Below are 22,263 nucleotides of genomic sequence, written 5' to 3'. Positions count from 1 at the left end.
CACACAAGGAGTGTTCTTCAAACTTTCGGTAAAAAACAGGTGAGAGTCAGGCACCACTCGGTGACCACTGAAGCCCCAATAACACACAGACACTTCAAAGTGCCCAAAGACATAAAGGGTGACAATGACTCTTAGTGATTCTTCCCTTGTGGACGATTAAAATCAACTATTTCCAATAGCTTACATTGATAAAGGTCTCACTGCCCTGGGCCATTTACATTTATTAAAGGAACAGTTCATCTAAAAATTAATAAATAAAATTGGGCATACTTTATTCACTCTATTGCCATTTTTAACCTGTTAGATTTCCTTTCTTCTAAGAAGACGTTTTGAGAAATGTCTCAGTTAATTTCTTATTTGTCTATATCTACGGAGCCCTGAAAGAGATAGTCAAGACAATATGAGTCAAAACTTTTCCATTTGCTCTCAAAGATTCATCGTTTTTTCCCACAAAACTATTGCATTCCCCAAAGAAATGCTGTGATCTCTTGCAAAACTTTCAAATTCTCCAAAAAACTCTGGATCTGGTTGTTCATGTTTTAATGCGCTATGATAAAGGTGCAGTTAAATTAAGACTAGTTAATTGTGTACATGGGTGTGATCTAAAATCATGGTGTTGACTGAGCTGGGAAGAAGGAGAATTTAACAGCGATTATCCCTTTCGTTACGTAATCCAACATGGAGTCGCAATAATGTGTTTCTGCACATGAATAATCAGATCGATTCATCAATTCAGTCATTCTGGGTTGTTGCATCACACCCAAGCAGTGCTAAGACAAAAATATTGGCACCTTTCAAAATTCATGTGTCTCTGTTTCAGCTGGACTGCAATCCTATTTTTAGTTTTGCTATCTGAGAGCAACAAGAACACACACTGATCAGGATCTCACAATGGCTCTGACGATTCACTTTTTTTGTGGGAAATGCAGGACACAATGCCTTCACAATGGAGAGAAGAATGGGAACTCTCTCTTTATCAGCTTCCAATTCCCGGCTTCAGGCCAAGAACATCTTATTAAAACAGTAATGTATATAAAAAAAAGGCAATAAATCAACTTGCTAGACTAACTTCAAATTCTCAAAATCTTTGGGGGTGGTTTGTTACCGATGGTCTGGGCTCTAACTTGTGAATTTGCCTTCAAGTTTCACTGTTTTCTCATGAAAGATGTTCTTCCAGCTCAGTGCGTGTCACCTGTTTAATTGTGAGCCCAAGTTCGCTGGTTCTTTGTCTCGTTTTTGCATGAATGCTGCCTCTGGCTTCCTATAGGGCCACCTGGCTCCCATTAAAAGTCCAAGAGCCTCTGTCTGTGATCAAATGCAGGTGTGTAAGCATTCAACTATTGGCCATTTCACCCGTCTTCAAACACTTCCAAGAAAACACACTAGATGCAGTCTCCAGCTTCCACAAAGAATCAGTGCTGCACAGTTATTGCACAACATTGACTTTTTCATCAACAAGTCTTTTATGTTTATTAAAGTGTTTGTGTGAGGCACTTGCAGGTAAATCTTATTTACTTGTGGAGATACTCCAAAACAGAACAGTATATTCTGCTTTCTTTTCACATTTCAAAGGTTTTACGTCAGTAAGTTTAAAAGGATACATTAAAATTGACATTGACATTTCTATGTCAAATTATGTTCTGTAATTTCTCTTCATCAAAGCTGCATTAAAAAAACGTATTGTGGTTTGTGCGAAAAATATATAATTTGTGTTTCTTGAGCATAAAGTAGTTGTGACACTTAAGACTGGAGCAATGATGCTGAGAAATCAGCTTTTTAAAAGAAAAGTTAACACAGAAAACAGCTATTTTAAAGTGCAATCATATTGTGCAATATTGCTGTTTTTACTGTATTTTTGATCACATATGCAGTCTTTATGAGCATTACAATCTTCCTTCAAAGTTTGTCTTAAAAAAAATCAAGTTTTGCACATATTTGAAAGCGCGTGGCTCTAAAACTGCACCAATGCGGAGCAGACTTTACTGATAGTCAAACTTCTTACTTAGTAAGGCTAGTTCATTTACAGTGGATGATTTATAATCTGTCTTTTTATTTACGTATGTAACCACCCCAGTACATCAGAGCAAAGCTAAAATAACATTGCATGTGTATCATCCTGGTATCTTGGTAGCATTTTGAATAAAAAGAGCTGAGATTCCAGATACACAGATATTAATCTGTCTCAGTGCTGAGGGACATGGGGCATAACCTCACAAAAGCCTGTTCTGATGAGCTGTGGCTGTCAGCGTGCTGAAGCTGGAGTTCATCTGGGAGAAAAGCTGGAGATGTAGAGGTGATGGGTCTCAACACTCGCTCGGTCACCTGATATCCTCTCGTTTCCATGTTCCCCCTGATGTTGGGGATTCTGTTTTTCCTTTCAGGCGCTGACTGCAAAGCTCACTGTGCTGTTTCCCATGAGCAGTCCTCAGCTCACTTCATCATGGGTTCTCATCACCAGATCTGATCAAAGCCTTCCCCAGCGCACAGGAAGACTGCAGCTCCTGGCCTTACACTGATAATGGAGCTGACGAGAAGATCACAGGCGGCCCATATGAATGTTCTCAGTGTATGAGAGCTGATCCTCACTCAATTTTGCCTTTTGTGTCTCAAATGAAGGTATTTTTAACCAAGGATGAAGCTGACTTGAGATCAGTGCGGCTTCTGTTTCTTGGTGCACACTCAGGTCTCCTGTTGTGTTCTCTGTTTTTTTCAAAAAGATGAGGATCACATTTAGTGATAATAGGGAAATTAGTCCATTGATTGAATAATTTGTAAGCATGGAAGAATGTGTATTGAGACAAATACAAGGGAGTACCATTAGCATGTGTACATGTGTGCAGGGGAGACAATATAAACGCATACATTTCAGGATGTGGTGCGTCTTTGGGAATAATCACTTAACATATGGATTTCAAAAGTACATGGTCGCTTGGCTCAAATTGAGTCGGGAGAGGGATAAGTTGAGCTTCACAGAGTTAAACTGTGCCATTGATTATGCTGTAGTAAAAACTGAACTTTTTAACCAATAAAATTCCCCTTATAATCTGTGTGGACTCGGAGTTGCCAGGATTTCACAACAAAACCCACCCAATTGCAACATAGAAATAGCCCAAAACTAGCCATCACGTCATCCATTAATAATCAAGCTCTGGGGGGTAAAATATGTTTTTGGTGGGGTTCCCCTGCACAACTCTTATTTTAGGGGTAGGACTAAGTATTGCATTATTGGGGACTGGTGATCCATCCAGGGTTTTTCTCCACCTGTGGCCCAACAGAGTTTCATTAAGAGATACGGTTCGGCTTCAAAGGTATTTTAATTATTTAAAAATATCAGAATATCACAAAGTTCAAACTGAAGAATAAAAAACAAATGCAACTGATCTTACAGAGCTGGGCTGACATCCCTCAAATAACTGTTGCAGGGAAATACAATTGCATAAATACTTCAATGGCCAATTTTCATAAACAAGACCAATTATGGTAAAATAATACTTTATAATCAGGAGGGGTGAGCCAGTGGCTCCTATTAACCCACTCCTACCATTTCATCAAACTTGTATCATCCAGTAGTTTAGAGCTAACATCATGCTAACAGCATTTCCTCACATTTAGTACAAACACCTGTGCTGTTTCTCCAGATTTGTCTGTAATTGTTCAGACACAGGAAGCAAGTCTCCTTGAACATAAAAAAAAAAATTGCTGAGGGACTACAAAAGTATTCTATAAAAATAATAATAGTGCAGTAAATTATTTTAGGATTTTGTAGGAGTGTCCACTACTTTATCAGTGTGCATTTCTGCTAAATCGGTTAGACATAATTAATATGCATAAGATAAGTCTTTCCCATAGTAGGATTGGTAAATTCCCTGGGGGGATGCCCAATGAGCGCATCTCAGTGATCAGCTGCTGCGCATGCGCCTGAGGGAGACAGCATTGCGTCCGAGCGCACCAAAAGTTTGGGAGTTTTCGGTGGGCTGAGTGTATTAATGGGACGCCCGCCCCGGCGTTCAGTGTGTGTTTGCCAGTGTTTTATGCTCATAGACACGCGTGGAAGTTTCTCACAGTGGACGGGGATTTCTTTTACAGCTCTTTTATATTTAGTTCTAAATCGGATTACATGCGTAATGATACGGAGTGAAACGTAAGTAGTGTTTTATTTGTGCTTCTCTCCTCCTGCTGCACCGCACACCAAACTGACCTCTCTGAACTGAGTTTAGCATCGAGTTTAAAGTTTTACTCTCATTATCAAACAGTATTTCCCATTGGATCTAGTGTCTTTGTCTTTCTTTAATCGCACAGTTATTTATTTTAAGGCACATTCATCCTATGTTTGGGAAATATGCGTTTCCGTTCCACTCGTTTCTACTGAAGCTGTTTAATATAATTTATATGATATAAAAAAATAAAAGTGTTTAATAAGTAAATATTGTCCTAAGTCGAAGACGCCGACTGCAGAGACAACTTTCCAAGACGTTCATAGTTACTCAAAAAGCTTTAATCGGTGTGTATTAAACTAAACTGTCTGTTAAGAAAATAATTATTTTAATTAGTTTTTATCGTCTGTGTTTTCCCCAAATGTTTAGTGCAACTAAGGTTGATGCGCGCGCTCGGGTGCTGTTGAAAAGAATTAAAAAGTAACGAGTTCGGTCTGTTCAGTCAAGTTTCTGTAGCCACGAAATAAAGGCGTGTTTTAACTGCAACATTCTATTCTGTCTGTCAGTTCTATTCTATTTCTGTTTCTCTCACATTATCAAGTTTCTGATAGACCGATATAAATGGGCCAGTGGTGGGATTTTTTTAAGGTGATCTGCATTGATAGGTTTGATTCTGCAGGTTCTTTAGTAAACATCTGCAGACTACATTATCAATCGATACTGGAAATACGTGTTTTCTTTCTTTTTTTTTTTTTCTTTTTTTTATAAATATACGAAATCCAGAATACATGTGAACTCACAAGTAAAAAAAAAAAAGTGCACTCCATAAAGTGCACTATTTTCAAACTAATTTTGTGCCTAATATAATATATGTGATTTTGGCAGCACCCACTCGTGTTTGCTCTGCCAGTAATCCAGAATCTGTGTCAGCTTCACTTTTGTGCTGTGGACTCATTGGTGTTCATTATCTGTCCTGGAGGATGCTCCGAGCACACAGCACATGTGGCAGGAGTTTCTCCGAGGAGGAAGGAAGCACACAGGGCTTGAGTGCTTCACGTGCTGGAACATCTCAACACCTCGGACCTTCTGAAAGTGTAACCTCAGGTTAAGCTCTTCCCTGGCAGCAGCACGAGCACAGACTCATTACAGACACCCTCGTGTTAATTGGGGGACAAGAGCTGCCAGGTGCCTGACCCCACAGGCTCTCTTTGGGTCGCCCCATTTCTGTAAACAGCCTCAGTGTTTGTTGATTGAGACACACAGATGAGGATGAACTGCTTGATCTAATCTGGCCACGCTAGCAGTTGTGATCAGCTGGGCTCTTGTTGTTAAACAGGACATTTTGCTTTTGTATTAAACCCCAATTATTTCTGGTTAGATATTTTTAGGTTAAAATGTATGACACATATGTATACAACACCAGTCAAAACAAAAATGTTTTGATAGGAATCAATGTTAAAGAAAGCTTTTTTTTTTTTTTTTTGCAAGATTCATTGATTCTAATGTTCAAAAGAGCATCAGTTATTTAAAATAGAATTATTTGGAATGGAAACCAATGCCTTTTACAGTCACATTTGTTCAGCTGCAGATCAGAAATGTTTCTCGAGTAGCAAATCAGCATATTTAAATAATTTTTGAAGGATCATGTGACACTGAAGACTGGAGGAATGATGAAAATTCAGATTTATTACAGATTTTATTTTTATTTTTTTTGGAACATAAAATAGAGAACATTTATTTTAATTCACAGATGTAAAAAAAACATTACTTCTAGAAACAGTAATATTGTTTTTAGTGTTTTTATGTTGATCAAAGTAATTAATCATTGGTTGTTTTCAGCATTTTTTTTTTATTCAAACCTTTGAATACTTGTGTGTGTTTATATACTGTGTATATATATATATATATATATTAGACAGCTATTCATTGTATTTCCACAACTAATTATATATAAGTCACAAGCTATTTAGAGAAGTTGGTTAGTTTATCTGTTTTCGTTCTCATATTCTTATCATTGATTTGAATGTGCATGCTGTTTCACCAGTTTGCCGTGTAAGAGTTGTTGTTTCTTGTTTCCCGCTGCAGATCTACATCACAGCCGTGAGAAGAGTGACGACCTTTCACCTTTCCTACATCATTGGTTTGGAAACAAAATCTTTGACTTTTCATGGATCACACTTCGGTGACACCTAAGAACAAGAAGTGAAATCCATGGCCACCGTCCCCATCCCTCCACCCTCTCTCCCTCCTCCTCCTCCTCCACCTCCTCCTCCTCCGCCCGTCTCATCCAGCGCTCTGTCCCGAGTCGAGTCTGGCCGAAAACACCGGCTTCGCAACCTCAACTGGGAGCGGATCCCTAAAGAGCGTGTGGAGGGCCGTAAGAGCGTGTGGAGCGGCTCTCCGGATGAGGACTGTGAGCTCTCCATCGACCTGAGGTCTCTGGATGAGCTCTTTGGGCAGAAAGAGGGTGAGCGTCCCGACCGGGCCAGCGGTTTCCGGCGCGGCTCGCGCCTCTGCGGGTCTCCACAAGAGATGAGTGCGGACAAAGTAAGAGCACGTTACACTATCTACCACATGAATGAAAACTAATTATATTGCATTGTACTGTTTTTGATGATGAACGGTTTAATTCAGAGCTGTGTCTAACTGATTTATTTAAAAATGTATCACCTGCATGTATTTTAGAATGTTTGTCTAGTGTACAAAGTCTTTTAGAACCTTGTATAATTTATTCAGAGATCGCCACGAATATAGCCTTGATGCTTGCAAGGTATTAAAAAGTGAATAAACAAACACATGGATGAGGCTAAGGATGTACAAAACTACTTTTTTTTTTCTTCTTCTTTTGATTGAGGCTCTGCGTTGTTGGTTTAAGGTCATGACCATCATATAACTTTAAGACTTTCAGGACATTTTTGTGTTTTTAAACAGCTCAAAAATTGAACCGATTAGAGTTTTATGAAAGTTAAGCATTTATTTCACATGCTCAAGATGCTGGAAAAAACTAGATGCAATGAAAAAGACCTCATCTGCATGTTTAATAAAAAAAAAATATATATATATATATTTGCAGTAATTGTCTTAATTTATTGTTGAAGGCAATCTAAAACATTCTTCTTTTTTTGTATAAATGTATAAATTGCATCATAATCAACTTTTTTTCAGTATTCTCAGCATGTCTATTGAAGACTTTTAAAACTCTTATATTGTTTTCTTTAAACTGAGTTTGTGAGCTGATTGCCTTGATTTGTGTTTGCAGGTTACGCTGCTCGACTCAAAACGCAGCATGAATGTTGGCATATTTCTGCGGCAGTTGAAAATGTAAGTTTTGGTTTAATATTTACTAGTTATGATGAACAGTGTATGTTAGCCAGGTCACTTGAAAAGACAATATTTGCAGAAAACACATGAATATATTTACTATATTGGCCACCCTGCCCTATAGACATCTGTATTGATGTTTTAGAAATGGGGCAGTGATATTGTCCCATTTGTTACGAACAGGAAGTGAAGGTTTCCTAGACACTTCAGCGTCTTGACACTTCAGACAGCGGTCGTGACAGGTTATGTTTATTTTTGAGCCACTGATTGCCCTCAGAAGATGCTGTCCTGTCAGAACAGCTGGGTTTGATGGGCTCTGAACGTGGTCAAAGGTCACAGCTGCTGCTTGGCCAAATGATCCTCGATGAGAACTAGAGCCTGATCTCTGCACTGGCGTCTCATCAGTTGCACTGAGATTAAATGACAATTTTAATTCAGGTGTTTCCAGTGAAATATTACAGCGTGAAAGCAGCTCATACAGGAAATCATAAGCCTTTAATCATTATTCATCTCTTTCAATGCAAATGTTTTTGTTTTATGTAAAAGGTTTGTTTTTGTTCATGCCAGCACTTGCTTGCTGAGGAAATCTATGGGTGCAGCAGTGCCTATTTGAATTTGGAAAGCCTTTCAATGGGACTGATATCTGTCAGAACATGTGGAGGAATTACAGAGAAGTGCTTATGCAGGCAAACACATTTCCCTGTGTGTGTGAGCGCACACTTTTGAAGTGTGCTAGTATGAATTATACTCCGCCGTGGCCAAAGCAGGTCTTTGTGTCCGTAGACCCATGTACCTTTTTCCATTTTGCACTCAATCAGGAAACTGCAAGAGCCTCAATACTTTCTGACATGAAGAATTAGGCCATCATATCATATTTGCACCAATGCATTTAAAATGAAAGTCTAGCGACAAGCGTTTGAACTGGATAAGGGTTAAAAAGCATAGCATTTTTACAAGTATTGCCATAGAGACTATGTTAATGTGGTGCTACTGTGCTAAAGATCAGTCACTGACCTTTCCCTGTCCATCTGTAGTACGTACTATTCGTTTTCACACGCTAGACACCAAAAAGGGACATTTGCCTCATAGACTTCCTTTGTAATTGCATACATATGCACAAGGATTATTATTAACTAAAACCAAAGTTTTACCACTAGTTGCCAAAGCAGCATTTCTCATTTCTAAAACTAAACTGAGGGATAAAGTAATTTCTGTTTAAATAAAAAGCTTTTTTTTTATTCCTGATCCAGCTGAGCCAGAGATTTGTTCTGTATATGAATAGAGAAAGTGTTGTGATTGTCCGTGTTGTCTCTTCCCTCAGTGCTTCTCGGGAGATTGTGGAGGACGTGCGGCGAGGGATCGGAGAGCGTTACGGAGCGGAGAAACTGGCTGAACTGTGCAAGCTGCTGCCTGATAATGAAGAGGTATTGTATTCACACACAAACAGACACGCCTGTCCTTCCACGCTTCGGTCTGCTGCATATTAAAAGCAATTAGACATGATGCTGCTTGTTTGAAATCATCTGTTTACTCCGCATTATCTCCTGTTACACTTTCTGATTATTAGCTATATAATGCTTCTGACAAGGAAGAATCTCGCTGGGCTGAGACGGAGACGATTTGCCTTAGAAATCATTCCTTTAAAAAGAAAATTGAGAGAGTTCATACTAAAATCCACAATATACTAGGAGTGAAAATAAGAGAAAATCTGCTGCAGCGGTTAAAGAGTGAACTGATGTTGCTACTGGAGCGTGACTGTTGTGTAACTGAGGTGTGTGCTGCTCCGCGGCTCCTGCGTCTTTGACATTCAAATATTTTCAGGTTCATTTCTTATGCTGTTTCCCTTGCAGTTGGAAAAACGACACCTTAGACATGTATGGAGATAAAGTGTCATGGTACCACACAACAGTGTTGATTCTTGATTCAAATATTCAATACATAAACCCCATTTACAGAAATGCATATATACTCATCAAAAAAATGAAACATTCTCTCACATTCAACTACTTTTGTTTCCAGCGAATTTCTTCTCATGCGTAAATGTTTGTTTAACACAAGTTAAACCACTGAGACAAACTGAAGAAATCAGGAATGTGACAAACAGAAACGTAATAATGAGTTCTTCCAAAAAAAAAATATTACACTTATATTTAGTCATTTAGCAGACGCTTTTATCCAAAGTGGAAGCAATCAAAACAACAAAAGAGCAATATGCATTATATGTGACCCTGGAGCACGAAACCAGTTTCTGAGGTATGTTTGTAGCAATAGCCAAAAAAAAAAAAAACATTGTATGGGTAAAAAAAAATCTTTTTTTTTTCTTTTGTCAAAAATCATTAGGATATTGAGAAAATAATGTTCCATGAAGATATTTAGTAAATTTCCTACCATAAATATTTAAAAACTTAGTTTTTGATTCATAATATGCATTGCTAAGAATTCATTTGGACAACTTTAAAGATGATTTTCTCAGTGTTTAGATTTTATGACACCCTCAGATTCCAGATTTATAAATAGTTGTATCTCAGCCAAATATTGTCCGACCCTAACAAACCACACATCAGTGGAAAAAAATATTTATTCAGCTTTGAGATGGTATATAAATCACAGTTTTAAAAAACATATATTACCTTTATGACAGGATATGTGCTCCAGGATCACATATATGAATTATATAAATAAAAAGAAAACTGATAGAACTGAAAAAGAATAGAGGAAGCTAGTGTTAGAGGTCTTTTTTGTTTTTGTTAACTGTAGAAGAAATAAAAAGAAAACAAACCGATAAAATACAAAAAGATTAGAGAAGCTAATTATTACAATAAATTTTTAAAAGTCATGCATGAAACAGACGCAGCTCAAAAGAGACATAAGTGCAGTAATTTATAGAAACTTTATAGAATTAAAACTGTAATTAGATTCTGATGAAGAACATGAGTAAATTTAAAAAGAATTGTTGCATCCTCAAATAGTGGTGTGTGATTGATTGAGTCCATGTCATTAAAATTTCCCTCCAATCCTGCAACCAAAGTTGACAACCCTGGTTATAATCAGTGAATCTAATGCTTTAGTATCGTGACACTACCATAGTGCCAGTATACTGTGCAACCCTAGTCTACAGTATTCATCATGTATGCATCTACGTTCTTCTCGTCCAGGAGGCCAGGTTGAAGAAGTTCAGCGGTGACCGTAGTTTGCTGGCGGAGCCGGATCTCTTCATTCTCTCGCTGGTGGAGTTACCCAGGTAAGAGTTCAGCACTGAATGCTCCCCGTCATAGTTTCCTTCACTCTTCGCTCATTAATCTGCTCCTCATCATCTCTAGCTTTCGCATGCGTCTGGACGTCATGATCCTCCAGCAGGAGTTTGACCCCGCGGTGACCTCTCTCTGTGTGGCGGCCAGATGTCTGCGGGAGGCGGCTCGAGGTAAAAACTTCCTCTCTCTTGATTTGTTTGGACCTGAAAACTTTAGATCACTTCCTAAATGAAGTTCACGTGTTAGCCACACGTGATATCGGAGTATCTGAGATCTTGTTCTGGTTGTGATGGTGTAAGTGGATCCTGATGTGGTTGGTGCTCATGTGGTGTTTGTGCAGAGCTGCTGAGCTGCCCGGAGCTTCACTACATCCTGAGACTGGTGCTCAAGGCGGGAAACTACATGAACGCTGTAAGTGTTGTCTCTGACGCTTGTGCATCAACACGTATCTCCTGGTGTGAAGTCAGGCTGAGGTCTCTTGTGCTCTCAGGGTGGTTATGCTGGGAATGCTGCTGGATTCAGGATTTCCTCTTTACTCAAATTGGCCGACACCAAAGCCAACAAGCCAGGCATGAACCTCCTCCATTTTGTGGCCATGGTAAGTGTCACAGGTAAACCTGTATTAAGCCACACTCTCTTAGATAAACCCGAAGCTGCTGTGGTCATCGCTGTGATAGACTGGAACAGTAGGACAGAATTCTGGATCAAATTCAGTGTGTTCTTTTTTTTCACTTTCAGGAGGCTGTGAAGAAGGATAAAGACTTGCTGATGTTTCCCAGCCGTTTGAGTCACGTCGGTCCAGCTTCAAGGTCAGGAAACCAACAAGCTTTTAACAGTGTCAAAATCCCCAAGCTCCCGATACAATAGAATATCAGTGGACTCGAAAAACATTACTTCCTAAAATCAAGAGAAATATAGACAATAATGGTTTAAGGTTGTTGTTGTTCTTTTTTTGTGACATTTTCATTTTAATTATGCACATTTCTACTTTTTTTTTTTTTTTTTTTTTTTTTTTTTTTTTAGTATTTTACATCAGGCTTTTTTCTTTTTTAATTTAACTTATATGTTGGAGTTTAAAATGACTCCGGTTTATGAAATTAGCTTTTTTCTATATATATATTTCACAAATATTGCCCTTAACATGTAACCTGTTCCTCAGTGATTAATTTTAGAAAGTAAACTTGAATCTCAGTTTTTGTTTTGTTCTTCTGGTCAGGTTGTCAGAAGAGTCGGTGGTGGAGGATCTTTCTCGACTACAAAGCAGAGTCGCTGAACTCCGAGTTCGAGCTCAGGCTGATGCTGAAATAGAGCAGCAGACCAGAACATTTCTAGAGGTTCGTTCCCATACCATCAACATCATATTCTCAAAAGCTTTTCAGCTTACAATTTCATCATTTCTTCATTCAGGTTGGTGAAGTGAGGCTGCAGGAGTCTCGGGACGAGCTGGAAAGCTTACAGAAGACCAGTAAGGCCCTTGTGGATTTCTTCTGTGAAGATGACAAATCCTTCAAACTGGAGGAGGCCTGTCATATCTTCCACTGCTTCTGCCATCGCTTCCAAAGAGCCGTGCAGGTGAGCAGCATCCTGTTGTCTCTTTAAATTACAACAACCAAATAAAGTTTAAAATGTCCTGTTCTGATCACAAAGTTTAACTTGATATTTTGTCATTTAAATGTGACTTATAGCCACTTTATCAATGTTATTGATATAAAAATCATGATTAATTGCATCAAAAATAGTTTTTGTTTACATAATGTGTGTACTGTGTATATTATCTATATATAAATACAAAGTAAATATTTAGAAATTTTTACATGTATCTAAATGCATATGGTTATATTCATATAATTTACATTTTATATATAAATGTATTTAATATAAAAAAAATCTTAACATGCATTTGTTTGTTTTTATATATACATAAGAAATCACACATTTATCACACATTTATCTGGGATGTGATTAATCATTAATTTTCTCTACTAAAAAAAAACTGGAACATTTTTATTTCGTTTGATTTTTGAATCCTAATAATGTTGTTTGAAATTAAATAAAACAAAGATGTGTTTTTCCAGTCATCCAAACATTACACATTTTTTCAATGTAAAATGCTAGTTACAGATTATGCCAATATAAAGCATGTAAATAGGCAAAAATAAAATAATTTTTCATGTAATAAATGTAGAAATTTTTGTAAACATCCAGTAACTGTATGTGGTAATTTATACTACATTTACGTGCATGCAATTTTCTTAATAAATTGAAAATGTCCGTTGGCTACTGTGAACATTTTAACTGATGACATAAATCTGTGACCCATCAGTTAATTGAAATGGTCAGTTTAAAATGATTAATGGGAATAAAGTTCAGAATTTCAAAAATGATTCGTTTCTATGTGCTTTCTACCAGGAGAACACCGAGAGGGAAGTACAAGAGCAGCGTCGTTTGGTGCGCGAGCGTGCGAATGTGGAGAAGCGTCGGTCTCTGGCTCTGTGCACCGGACTGGAAGCAGAGCAGGAGTCTTCTGAGCTGGAGCATGCGCTGCAGAGGAGCTTGAGTTACACGGGGAGCCGCCGCAGCCTGCGCAGACTCTCGCAGTACTTCCTCCGCTCCGGCGAGAGAAACGGGAAATCTCACAACCAGCAATCAGAGGACTCCGACCCACATGCTCTCGATCCTGAAGGATTCAGCAGAGACTCAGAGCTCAGACATTTGCTGTGCAAGAATGAGGACAACGCTGAGGAGACTAAAGGAATAAATAAAGTCAAACGAGCTCAGCGTTTAAGCACAGATTCAACATGTGACCTGCAGCGAGATGCAGCGGCTTCCCCGAATGCTACGAAAAGCCATTCTAGGCTGAATACGAGAACAGTCCCCAGTGATAACGCTTTTGTTGCTTTGGGAAAAACTAAAACGTCACATCAGCAGGAGGCAGTGAATGTCTCGCCTGTCACAGGACTATCCCCTGACAAAGTCTTGAAAGTTGAGAAACCGGTTCAAGACGCCTCTGAAAGGCTGAGGGAGATAGAACCCGATACCTTGAAGGATGCTAAGAATAAAGAGTGTGTAAATGAGGAATCTCAAAAGGGAGAGACATGGTCAAGTGCATCTTCTCCTCCTGAAGATCTAGCCCAGGAGCCATGTGGCCCAGAAAGAGAGAATGTATACCCAACGCTGGAGTGTCACACCCTAGTGAGGGCCCTACGCTCCTACGAGAGCCTTTCCCCAACTGTGACCCGGCCGACCACCAATCACTGCTCCAAATGGAAGAAAGAGCAGGAAGCTGAGGAGCGAGACGGCACAAGCTCACCACATGCCAAGGCTGATTCCCGTATGGTGAAGAAGCTGACTCGAGGACCAACCAAAAGACTGATGGTACAGCGAGGAGGGCCCTCCAACAGCAGCGGGATCCCTAGAGTGCGCACAAAGGCAGAACCGACTCCTGCGGACGGTTTGTCACGGGCTTCCCCTACACGTCCCTCGTCCATTCGCACATCGCTAAATGAACTCAAACGCAACAGCAATGCACGCCAGAGAATAAACGCCCCATCCAATACAGTACAAAAAGGTAACACTACTGAGAAGCTGACCCAGGATAAGGACAAGTGTCCGGATACGTTTCTAAGGGGTTCACCACTTCGTGTTTCCAAACGCCTAGCGCCCAACTGTGAATCCCAGTCTCCCCAGAGCATTAACTCCCGCACTGCTGCTACAACTGTGAAGACAATCCGCACGGCCATCATAAGTGCAGCCAAAGCCAAGACAACCAAGACCCTAGGTACCAGAATCCCAGGACCTAATGTCCCCAAACCGGCTGCCCAGCCCATGTGGAAATAATATCTGCTTTCTTGAGTGGCAGTGGCTTGATGTTTTCTGTGCACGTCGTAACATGTGTAAGGAACTAAATTGATATGATTTTCACTGGTGCCTGTCAATGTTTTTGTGTGAGCGGTCAACTCAAACTGCAGAATGCCAGTAAATAGAGGAGCCTTTCATTGGGTTGAATGCACACTGTAATGCATCCGAGCAGAGTGACTGCTGCCTTCTGAGCTCTCCGCTGATTATTCAGGTCACAGCGAACTTTGCCTCTCAGATCAGGACTTTGTTGGAAACGGTCTTGTCGAGCACTGTCTTTAGCTCTACCTCTGAACACTCGAGTGCTCTGTGCAGGTTACAGCGCTCATCAGAAGGATTCCTGCCAGAACCTTCTTTCTTTGTGTTTTGTTTGTGATGTTCGAATGGAGCCGTCACAGTCAAACAGACTCAAGTGAACGCTCATGTCATGTGGGATATTGATTTTAACTTGCCCTTTGATTCAGGTCAAATTGACTGTTTAATTGAGTTGCAGGTACAAAATAATGACACACAACTTCAGTTAAAATCATGCATGTAATAATTCAAAAGCAAATTGTGTGTGGGGTGTGTGTCCAGTTGTACATGTTGGGTTCCTTCAAATCTGATGCACTTTACAAATGAAAGAGAGATTTCATGCTGGCAGAAACTGTCTTTGTGGTAATCTGCTGTACTTGTTTGTTTATGTTTATATGCAATGTTAAATTAACAGAATCAAAAACACAGCTGCCATTTGTAATATCTGTATTTGTAAATGAGTATTTGAAATAAAAATGAATTTAATGTTATGCTTTCTGCAAGTAAATGTTCTTTAACATTACATGAATGCTGGTTAAAATAACAAAAGTTGTGTTCTGAAGACGAACGAAGCTTTTACGAGTGATTAATGACAATCTTCATTTTGGGGTGGAGTATCCCTTTAACATCAGTGACTGAAATTCTCCAGTGATAGAAAAGTGAGTTGTACAGCTGGTCATGTGATCTCAAAATGGCAGCTACATCATTAGGCACCCTTAACGGTGTCATCCAATCTAAAAATATGCCCTTGTCTGGACAGATTTTCATCCTTAGGTGTTGAGTACATCTCTTCAGTACAACAGACAGCTCAGCTCTTATGTGAGTGAACATTTGAAACCGATTTGTCTAAAGTATCATAAATCTCTATTGTGAGATGAACAAAGGTTGAGAAGATTTCTTCCAGAACATTTAAACAACTAAGCGTCTAAATATGATAAGAGATTAGATCATGCAGCTGGAGAATGCATTTTGGAAGAAATGACATACAATCAAAGTTTAATGGTGGTAATCCATGTTGGGAAAAGTTGCTTTTAAAATAATGCATTTGATAGTGTATTACTTTATTTAAAAATGTCTTATGGAAAGTAATGCATTACATTCCTTTTTGTTACTTTTTGATACCTAAGCATGGCTTGCTTTATTTATTTTTCATTGCAAAAAAACAAAAGTGCCTTACTTATTTGAAAAAATAATGAGTTATATCTATATGGTATATGATTATCCTATTTAAATAAATGTGAAAAATGAGGTAGGTTAAAAGTAATTTGTCATGTAATTTGGAATTAGGGAAGGATTATAATTTTGTAAGTAATCTACCCAGTAATCTACCCAGCACTGCTGGTATTTAGGTTCTTTTGGATAGCCTTTATTGTTTTCACTCGATCAATGACTTCTGCCAAAATGATAAGGTCAGTGTGGGCAAAGGAACCAGAAGGTCCTGAAACTTCCTCATTAACAGCTCATTGTTTTGTGGGCCTCGGTTACACTACAATCTCTCATCGCCTTCTCTTGACATAAGTCACTCCCAACTTGTAAACGTTGCTATGGTGATGCTTCAGGCATGGCCAAGAATCTCCAGCTGAACAGTCGGAGACGGGATAGGAAAAGATGCTAGACTTGGGGTCTCAGTGGGAACGACCCTTTTATAGGACATAATGACGCCAGAACTCTTGGGAAAGGCAATAAACTGCTGCTGTCTGTCTGTGTATCCATGTGCGCACATGTCATTCAGCGCATTCCTGGTTTGATCAATCTCTGTCAATGACATCATTATTCTGTGGGAAATGCAATGAAACTTTTTGAAATGTCACAACAAGAATATAATAGGCCTGTTGGAGGTGTTAGACCTCTCTAAACTCAAATACAATTTATCCATGATATATAAGATGTAGACTACTTGCATTATGCAAACAAGTACTTGCTTAATTTTTTGAGTCAAATATTTCTCAGCGTTCGGTGCTTAAAATGCCATTTAATGGTGACTGAAGTAACATTACTGTGACAAAATGAGATTTCTGACATTGTTAAACACACATTTTCATCCTTAACTCAAAAATGAAAAAAAAAAATGGTTAAGTTACATGCTTCTGTAAACCAGTGAACCAGATTTCCAAAGTGAACTGCCCTAGATTATCAAAAGCAATCTAGGTCTTGTTGTGTATATTGCAAGGGTATTATGGGATGTTCCTAGGCAGTTGCTATTAAGGATTTAAACGAGGATTGACGTTTGCTTAGATTCTAGTAAGCAGTTCTAGTTTGGTGGTTGTATCTTAAGAACTATTCGGTTTCATACAGTCTATGGGTTTCAGAGACAAAGCTTAAGCTTAGTCTCAGACTAAAATGCAGGTCTAAGCTGAAAAATGAACAAACCATTTTAAAAATTGAAAAAGGTTAGAGAAAAACGTACTGTGCCATGGTATAACACTAATACTTACTCTCTCAAGAAAGTAACTCGTTGTTTGAATGCAAATGGAGAAAAACTAACTTGGAAGTTTATGGAATTGCATGGAAAAACAGTATGTCCAGCTATAGACAGGCTCTATTTCACAAACTCATTGAAAATAACCAAAACAATCCAAGGTTTTTATTTAGCACAGTGGCTAAATTAACAAATTACCAGACGCCACTTGATTCAAATATTCCATCAATGTTTAATAGTAATGACTTTATGAATTTCTTCACTGATAAAATAGATAATATTAGAAATACAATAACAAATGTAGATTCTACAGTGTCTTAACACTTCAGTTTCATCCATCACACCCAAAGATAAACTACAGTGCTTTACAACTATAGGACAGGAAGAGCTAAATAAACTTATCACTGTATCTAAACCAACAACATGTTTATTAGATCCTGTACCCACTAAATTACTGAAAGAGTTGTTACTATGGCGTTATTTCCCTGTCAAATGTCGAGAGCGCATTGTAGCGCGAAGGTACATTAACATATTGCGCGAGTGTGGGAACTGGGCACGCGCTCTCAGATACACATTGCTCTTGTAAGAATTTTCTCTGGGCTTGCTCAGAGAGTATGTCTGCACTTAAAACGTGTTCAGTGCAATCGCAAATCTCTCCTCTTCGCTTAAAGTAAGTGTGAATGTGCTTAGACTGTGTCCCGTGCGTTTGCGCATGGCCAAGTACACTTCTCTTCGATTTCCTTGTCTTTGCTCTTGGCATAAACGCTGTCAAAACGGCAACAAGCAATCAGAAATAGGCTTCAACGACTGACTGAGAGATTCGCTCTCGCGCATTATATTAATGTACTTTCACATTTGACAGGGAAATAACACCATATGTTACCTGTGGCCGAAGAACCGCTTCTCAATATTATTAACAATATTATTAACAATAATTATTAGCGCACTCTAGGGATCCCGCTGCTGTTGGAGGGCCCTCTTCGCTGTACCAGCAGTCTTTTGGTTGGTCCTCTTATTAAGAAACCAAAACTAGATCCTAGTGAACTGGCAAAATATAGGCCTATTTCAAATCTTCCAATTATGTCTTAAATTTTTTGAAAAAGTTGTGTCTGCTCAATTGAGCCCCTTCCTGCAAAAAAAAAAAGATCTGTATGAAGAATTTCCCACCATAGCACAGAAACTGCACTTGTTAAAAATACAAATGACCTGCTTGTGTCAGATCTTTGTGCTGCGTTCGACACCATAGATCATGACATACTCATAGATTGATTACAAAACTATAAAGGTATTCAAGGGCAGGTTTAGATCCTACCTGTCCGATCGCTACTATTTTGTTATTTAAATGGGGAGACATCTCATTTATCATCAGTAAAATATGGAGTGCCACAAGGATCCGTCCTAGGTCCCCTTCTATTTTCAATATACATGTTGCCCCTGGGTAATATTATTAGAAAATACGGGATTAGTTTCCACTGTTATGCTGATGATACTCAGCTATCTCAACTAGACCAGATGAAACTTCTCAATTATCTAAGCTAACAGAGTGTGTTAAAAATGTAAAGATTGGATGACCAATAATTTTCTCTTATTAAATTCGGATAAGACAGAGATATTAATTATTGGACCAAAAAACAGTACACAGAATCTTGTAGATTACAATTTGCAACTAGACGGATGCACTGCTACTTCCTCTACAGTCAAAAATCTAATCTGGGTGTTATATTAGACAGCAATTTGTCTTTTGAAAACCATCTTTCCCATGTTACAAAAACTGCATTCTTCCATCTTAGTAACATTGCCAAGCTACGAAACATGTTACCTGTTTCTGATGCAGAAAAGCTATTTCATGCAGTCATGACCTCTAGACTGAACTATTGTAATGCACTGGACTATTGTAATGCATAGCTCACATAAAATTTTAACAAATAAGAATATTAATATTTATTACAAATATTACAAGGGGGGTTGAAGAGTGTATCAAAGTATTTGAAACATTTAACAGACTCTGATTTTTAACAGTTTTATTAAAGATTTATTTTATTATTAACACAATATTTAGAAGAAACATCAAGCTTTTCTCCAGTATATATTCTAAACAGAGTAACAAAAAATGAAGAAAAAATACGTCACCACGTGATGTCACGCTCTCTCTTCTTCGATGGTATTCAGCCGCGCTATAAATAAGGACGCGCTACTCAGTGCGCTCTCTCACTTTTGCGATGTCCGCGCGGAAGAACATCAGCTCCTCTAAAAATGGGAAACTCCGGCTGCTACATGAAGGTAAGATTTTACCAAAACAAGTTGTTACGTACAGTTTGTTGAATTGTAGAAGTTTTCAAAGTAGGTAGTTAATCAAAACGGTCTGTTTCGAAACGGTTGATATTAAATCGAGCACGAGGTTTGGCACGTGGCTGGTTCCTCCACTGCTCGGTGGGTTCACTTAAATTAAACCGTCTTCTAATAATTCCCACTTTCCCCGTGCTCCAAATCAGTGACTTACATTAGTAGTTGAGCCGGCCGTCCACTGTAGTACATTATTAATGTGCTCGTCTCTTGTTTAGGAGGCTGAACGTGCTCTGATCTCCTCCAGATGAAGACTCTCCAGCTGCTGCAGCTCTGATGTAAGTGTGTTATTTCTCTCTGTCTCTGTCTGGAGCCCAGCGGTAGTCAGCTGTCCAGGTCTGTCCGTGCCTGAGCTAGTGTTACTCTGCTGGGAGAGAGAGGTGCTGTCTGTGTGCTCCTGCAGGTTTGGCTGTTTTAGTGACTCCTGTGGGGCAGCACCGGTCAAGCCGTGTCTCCTGAGAGTGGTCTGTGCTCACACAATGAGGCAGGCCTAGTCTGGGGGCGAACACTTCAAACATGAGGCTTGAGCTAGCGTTTCTAACTAGGACTGTTGTTACAGGTCACACAAGACCCCCAAACACCATGATCCCAGTGGCCTTTTGTGTTGAGAGGTGGGTATTTGGTATTTATTTAGTTTTCTCAGATGATTTGTATTCCCTTGAAATAAGACCGTTTATCTGGTTTATGCCATTGCTTGAAGTAACCGCATGGCATATTATATGAAAACTATCAAGCTGCAAACACTTAAGTAGGTTGATATCGATCACGTTACTTTGACCTGATTATTTTTTTTCTCTAATTCATTACAGGATATGGTGAATGTTCAAAGGTCTGGAAGTCCATCAAGGTTCAAGATCATCCTGTCATGGGTGAGCTTTCACTTCAGTGTTGTGATCCAAGTTGATACCATCATAGCAGAACTGTTTCTCTGTGATGTCTTTTAAACTTGGGATAGCATCTGCAGGGTTGGCACTGATTTCTGTTGAGACTGTCTACAGAAATCTGACAAAGAAGCCTGCTACATTGTTTAATGTTGAAAGTCATTATTTGTGTTTTGACCAATCTCTTTTGTTTTAGGAAAGATGTGCGAAGATCTACAGAAAGTTCTCCTGCCTCCAACTTTCAGTGCTCTAATGCATATAAAATTTAAAGAACCTGCTCTAAAAAGAGTGCTTTGGTCTTTCCTGTAAGGTGTCTACCAGAACTCTGGTTTGCATTTTGCTGAAATGAATACTGAGGTCTCCCTCTACTCAAATTACAAATTAGCCAAAAGAAATTGAGCGCTAATGCATGTGCTCATATTTCATCAGCATAAATCATGGCTTTGTGTGTGACTGTTTTCTTTTCACCTATGTTTTTCTGGACATTGAGTCTGTGCTTAACTGATTGTGCATGCATGACATGCCTGGTGTTTTGATTAGCTGGAGTGTTATCTCTGTACAGTAAAAATAGATTGCTTCAAAGTTCATTAAATGGAGGTATTTACGGACCATTACCTGAGATCAAGATGTGTTTTACTGTAGACAAAGTTCCCGCTGTGAGTCAGAGGCATCTTTGTAACGTCATGTCTGAGCTTTATAAGGAAAGTGAGAGCCCTCTTGTTAAGCTTTGGCTGTTATGTCATAGTTAACATTGCAGTTTGTAGCTTGCATTCTCTCATTTCATCTTGGGCAATCTTACAGACTTTATTTAGTTAGAAATGATGCTAATTACAGGTAGAAGAACAATGCTGATCCATTTAATTTTGTATCTTCAATGCGTTTTGCCTTGTTCCTGTTTATTGTAAATTCAATTAAAAATACAAATAAAAGCTTAAAGGAGTAATGTTTTCCTCACTTTATGTTCAGGTACAGCGAGCGTTATAAACATTTAAAAGTTAAAAATTGTTTTGAGAATTTGCGCTTAGGTAAAATCGCTATTTAGAACGTACCACAGGCGTTTGAGGTTCCTGAATGAGCAATTATATATATATATATATATAAAAGATTAAACCTATGTGACACAAAAGAAAAAACTAAGTAGATATGCTTGTACTGAGTTGATGATTCCTCTTAATGAGCTCCAGCGCCCCCGACTGGAATAGCAACTTTATTTCCATTTAATTTTGCAAATGGCACTGAATTTCTTACAAACCGCTTTTTATTAATAAATTGCAAAGGGATACAGTATCAAACACAAAAAAATAATACAATACAATCAGAGTAAAGCAAGGCAGTAGTTAAGGGATAGTCAGCTAACAATACAAAATAATTCACAAAAGATTCATAGACATTACAAATACAAATGAATCAAAGTAAATCGAAATAAATAATATTGGGAATACACAAATAAATAATAAATCTTCAGAAATTCAGGAAGTAACCTATAATGAAACCATAATTTCTTTTAGCAACAAAGAAGTTTTAGCAGCTTTCTTATTAGCTGATAAACAGAGAGTCATAAAATAATTTTAAATCAACACAAAAAAAGTTTAAAATTGGGCTTCGAAAAAGTTACTTTACACTTATGAAGATGAAATTCGGCACATAAAGTAAGCAATTTTAATCTGTCATCCATCTCCTTTGACCCGGTGTCCAAAAAACAAAAACAGCACATTCACAAGCTCAAATGTAAAGAGTTTGTAATA

General features: G+C 38.5%; 1 protein-coding gene, 1 long non-coding RNA gene and 1 other non-coding gene across 3 annotated transcripts; all 3 read left to right on the top strand.

The window, feature by feature from the left end:
• The first annotated feature begins 3,896 nt into the window (after positions 1–3,896).
• On the top strand, positions 3,897–15,366 carry LOC127970932 (excretory canal abnormal protein 6). Its single transcript, XM_052573646.1, has 12 exons — positions 3,897–4,141; positions 6,240–6,701; positions 7,414–7,475; positions 8,797–8,899; positions 10,631–10,716; positions 10,796–10,896; positions 11,067–11,137; positions 11,217–11,324; positions 11,465–11,535; positions 11,943–12,060; positions 12,134–12,298; positions 13,136–15,366. Exons 2-12 carry the CDS (start codon positions 6,366–6,368, stop codon positions 14,561–14,563), a joined length of 2,649 nt encoding a protein of 882 aa, XP_052429606.1. The 5' UTR covers positions 3,897–4,141; positions 6,240–6,365; the 3' UTR covers positions 14,564–15,366.
• Positions 15,367–19,473: 4,107 nt separating this feature from the next.
• On the top strand, positions 19,474–21,447 carry LOC127971624 (uncharacterized). The gene is made up of 5 exons (XR_008156883.1): positions 19,474–19,574; positions 19,856–19,915; positions 20,197–20,248; positions 20,447–20,506; positions 20,715–21,447. It is a non-coding gene; the product is annotated as an uncharacterized LOC127971624 (long non-coding RNA).
• On the top strand, positions 19,951–20,147 carry LOC127971995 (small nucleolar RNA SNORA74). The gene has a single exon (XR_008156985.1). It is a non-coding gene; the product is annotated as a small nucleolar RNA SNORA74 (small nucleolar RNA).
• Positions 21,448–22,263: the final 816 nt, after the last annotated feature.

The sequence above is a fragment of the Carassius gibelio genome, chromosome B14 (genome assembly GCF_023724105.1).
Source record: "Carassius gibelio isolate Cgi1373 ecotype wild population from Czech Republic chromosome B14, carGib1.2-hapl.c, whole genome shotgun sequence".
In the NCBI taxonomy this organism is placed as follows: Eukaryota; Metazoa; Chordata; class Actinopteri; order Cypriniformes; family Cyprinidae; genus Carassius; species Carassius gibelio.
This window is presented reverse-complemented; position numbering and strand designations above follow the sequence as displayed.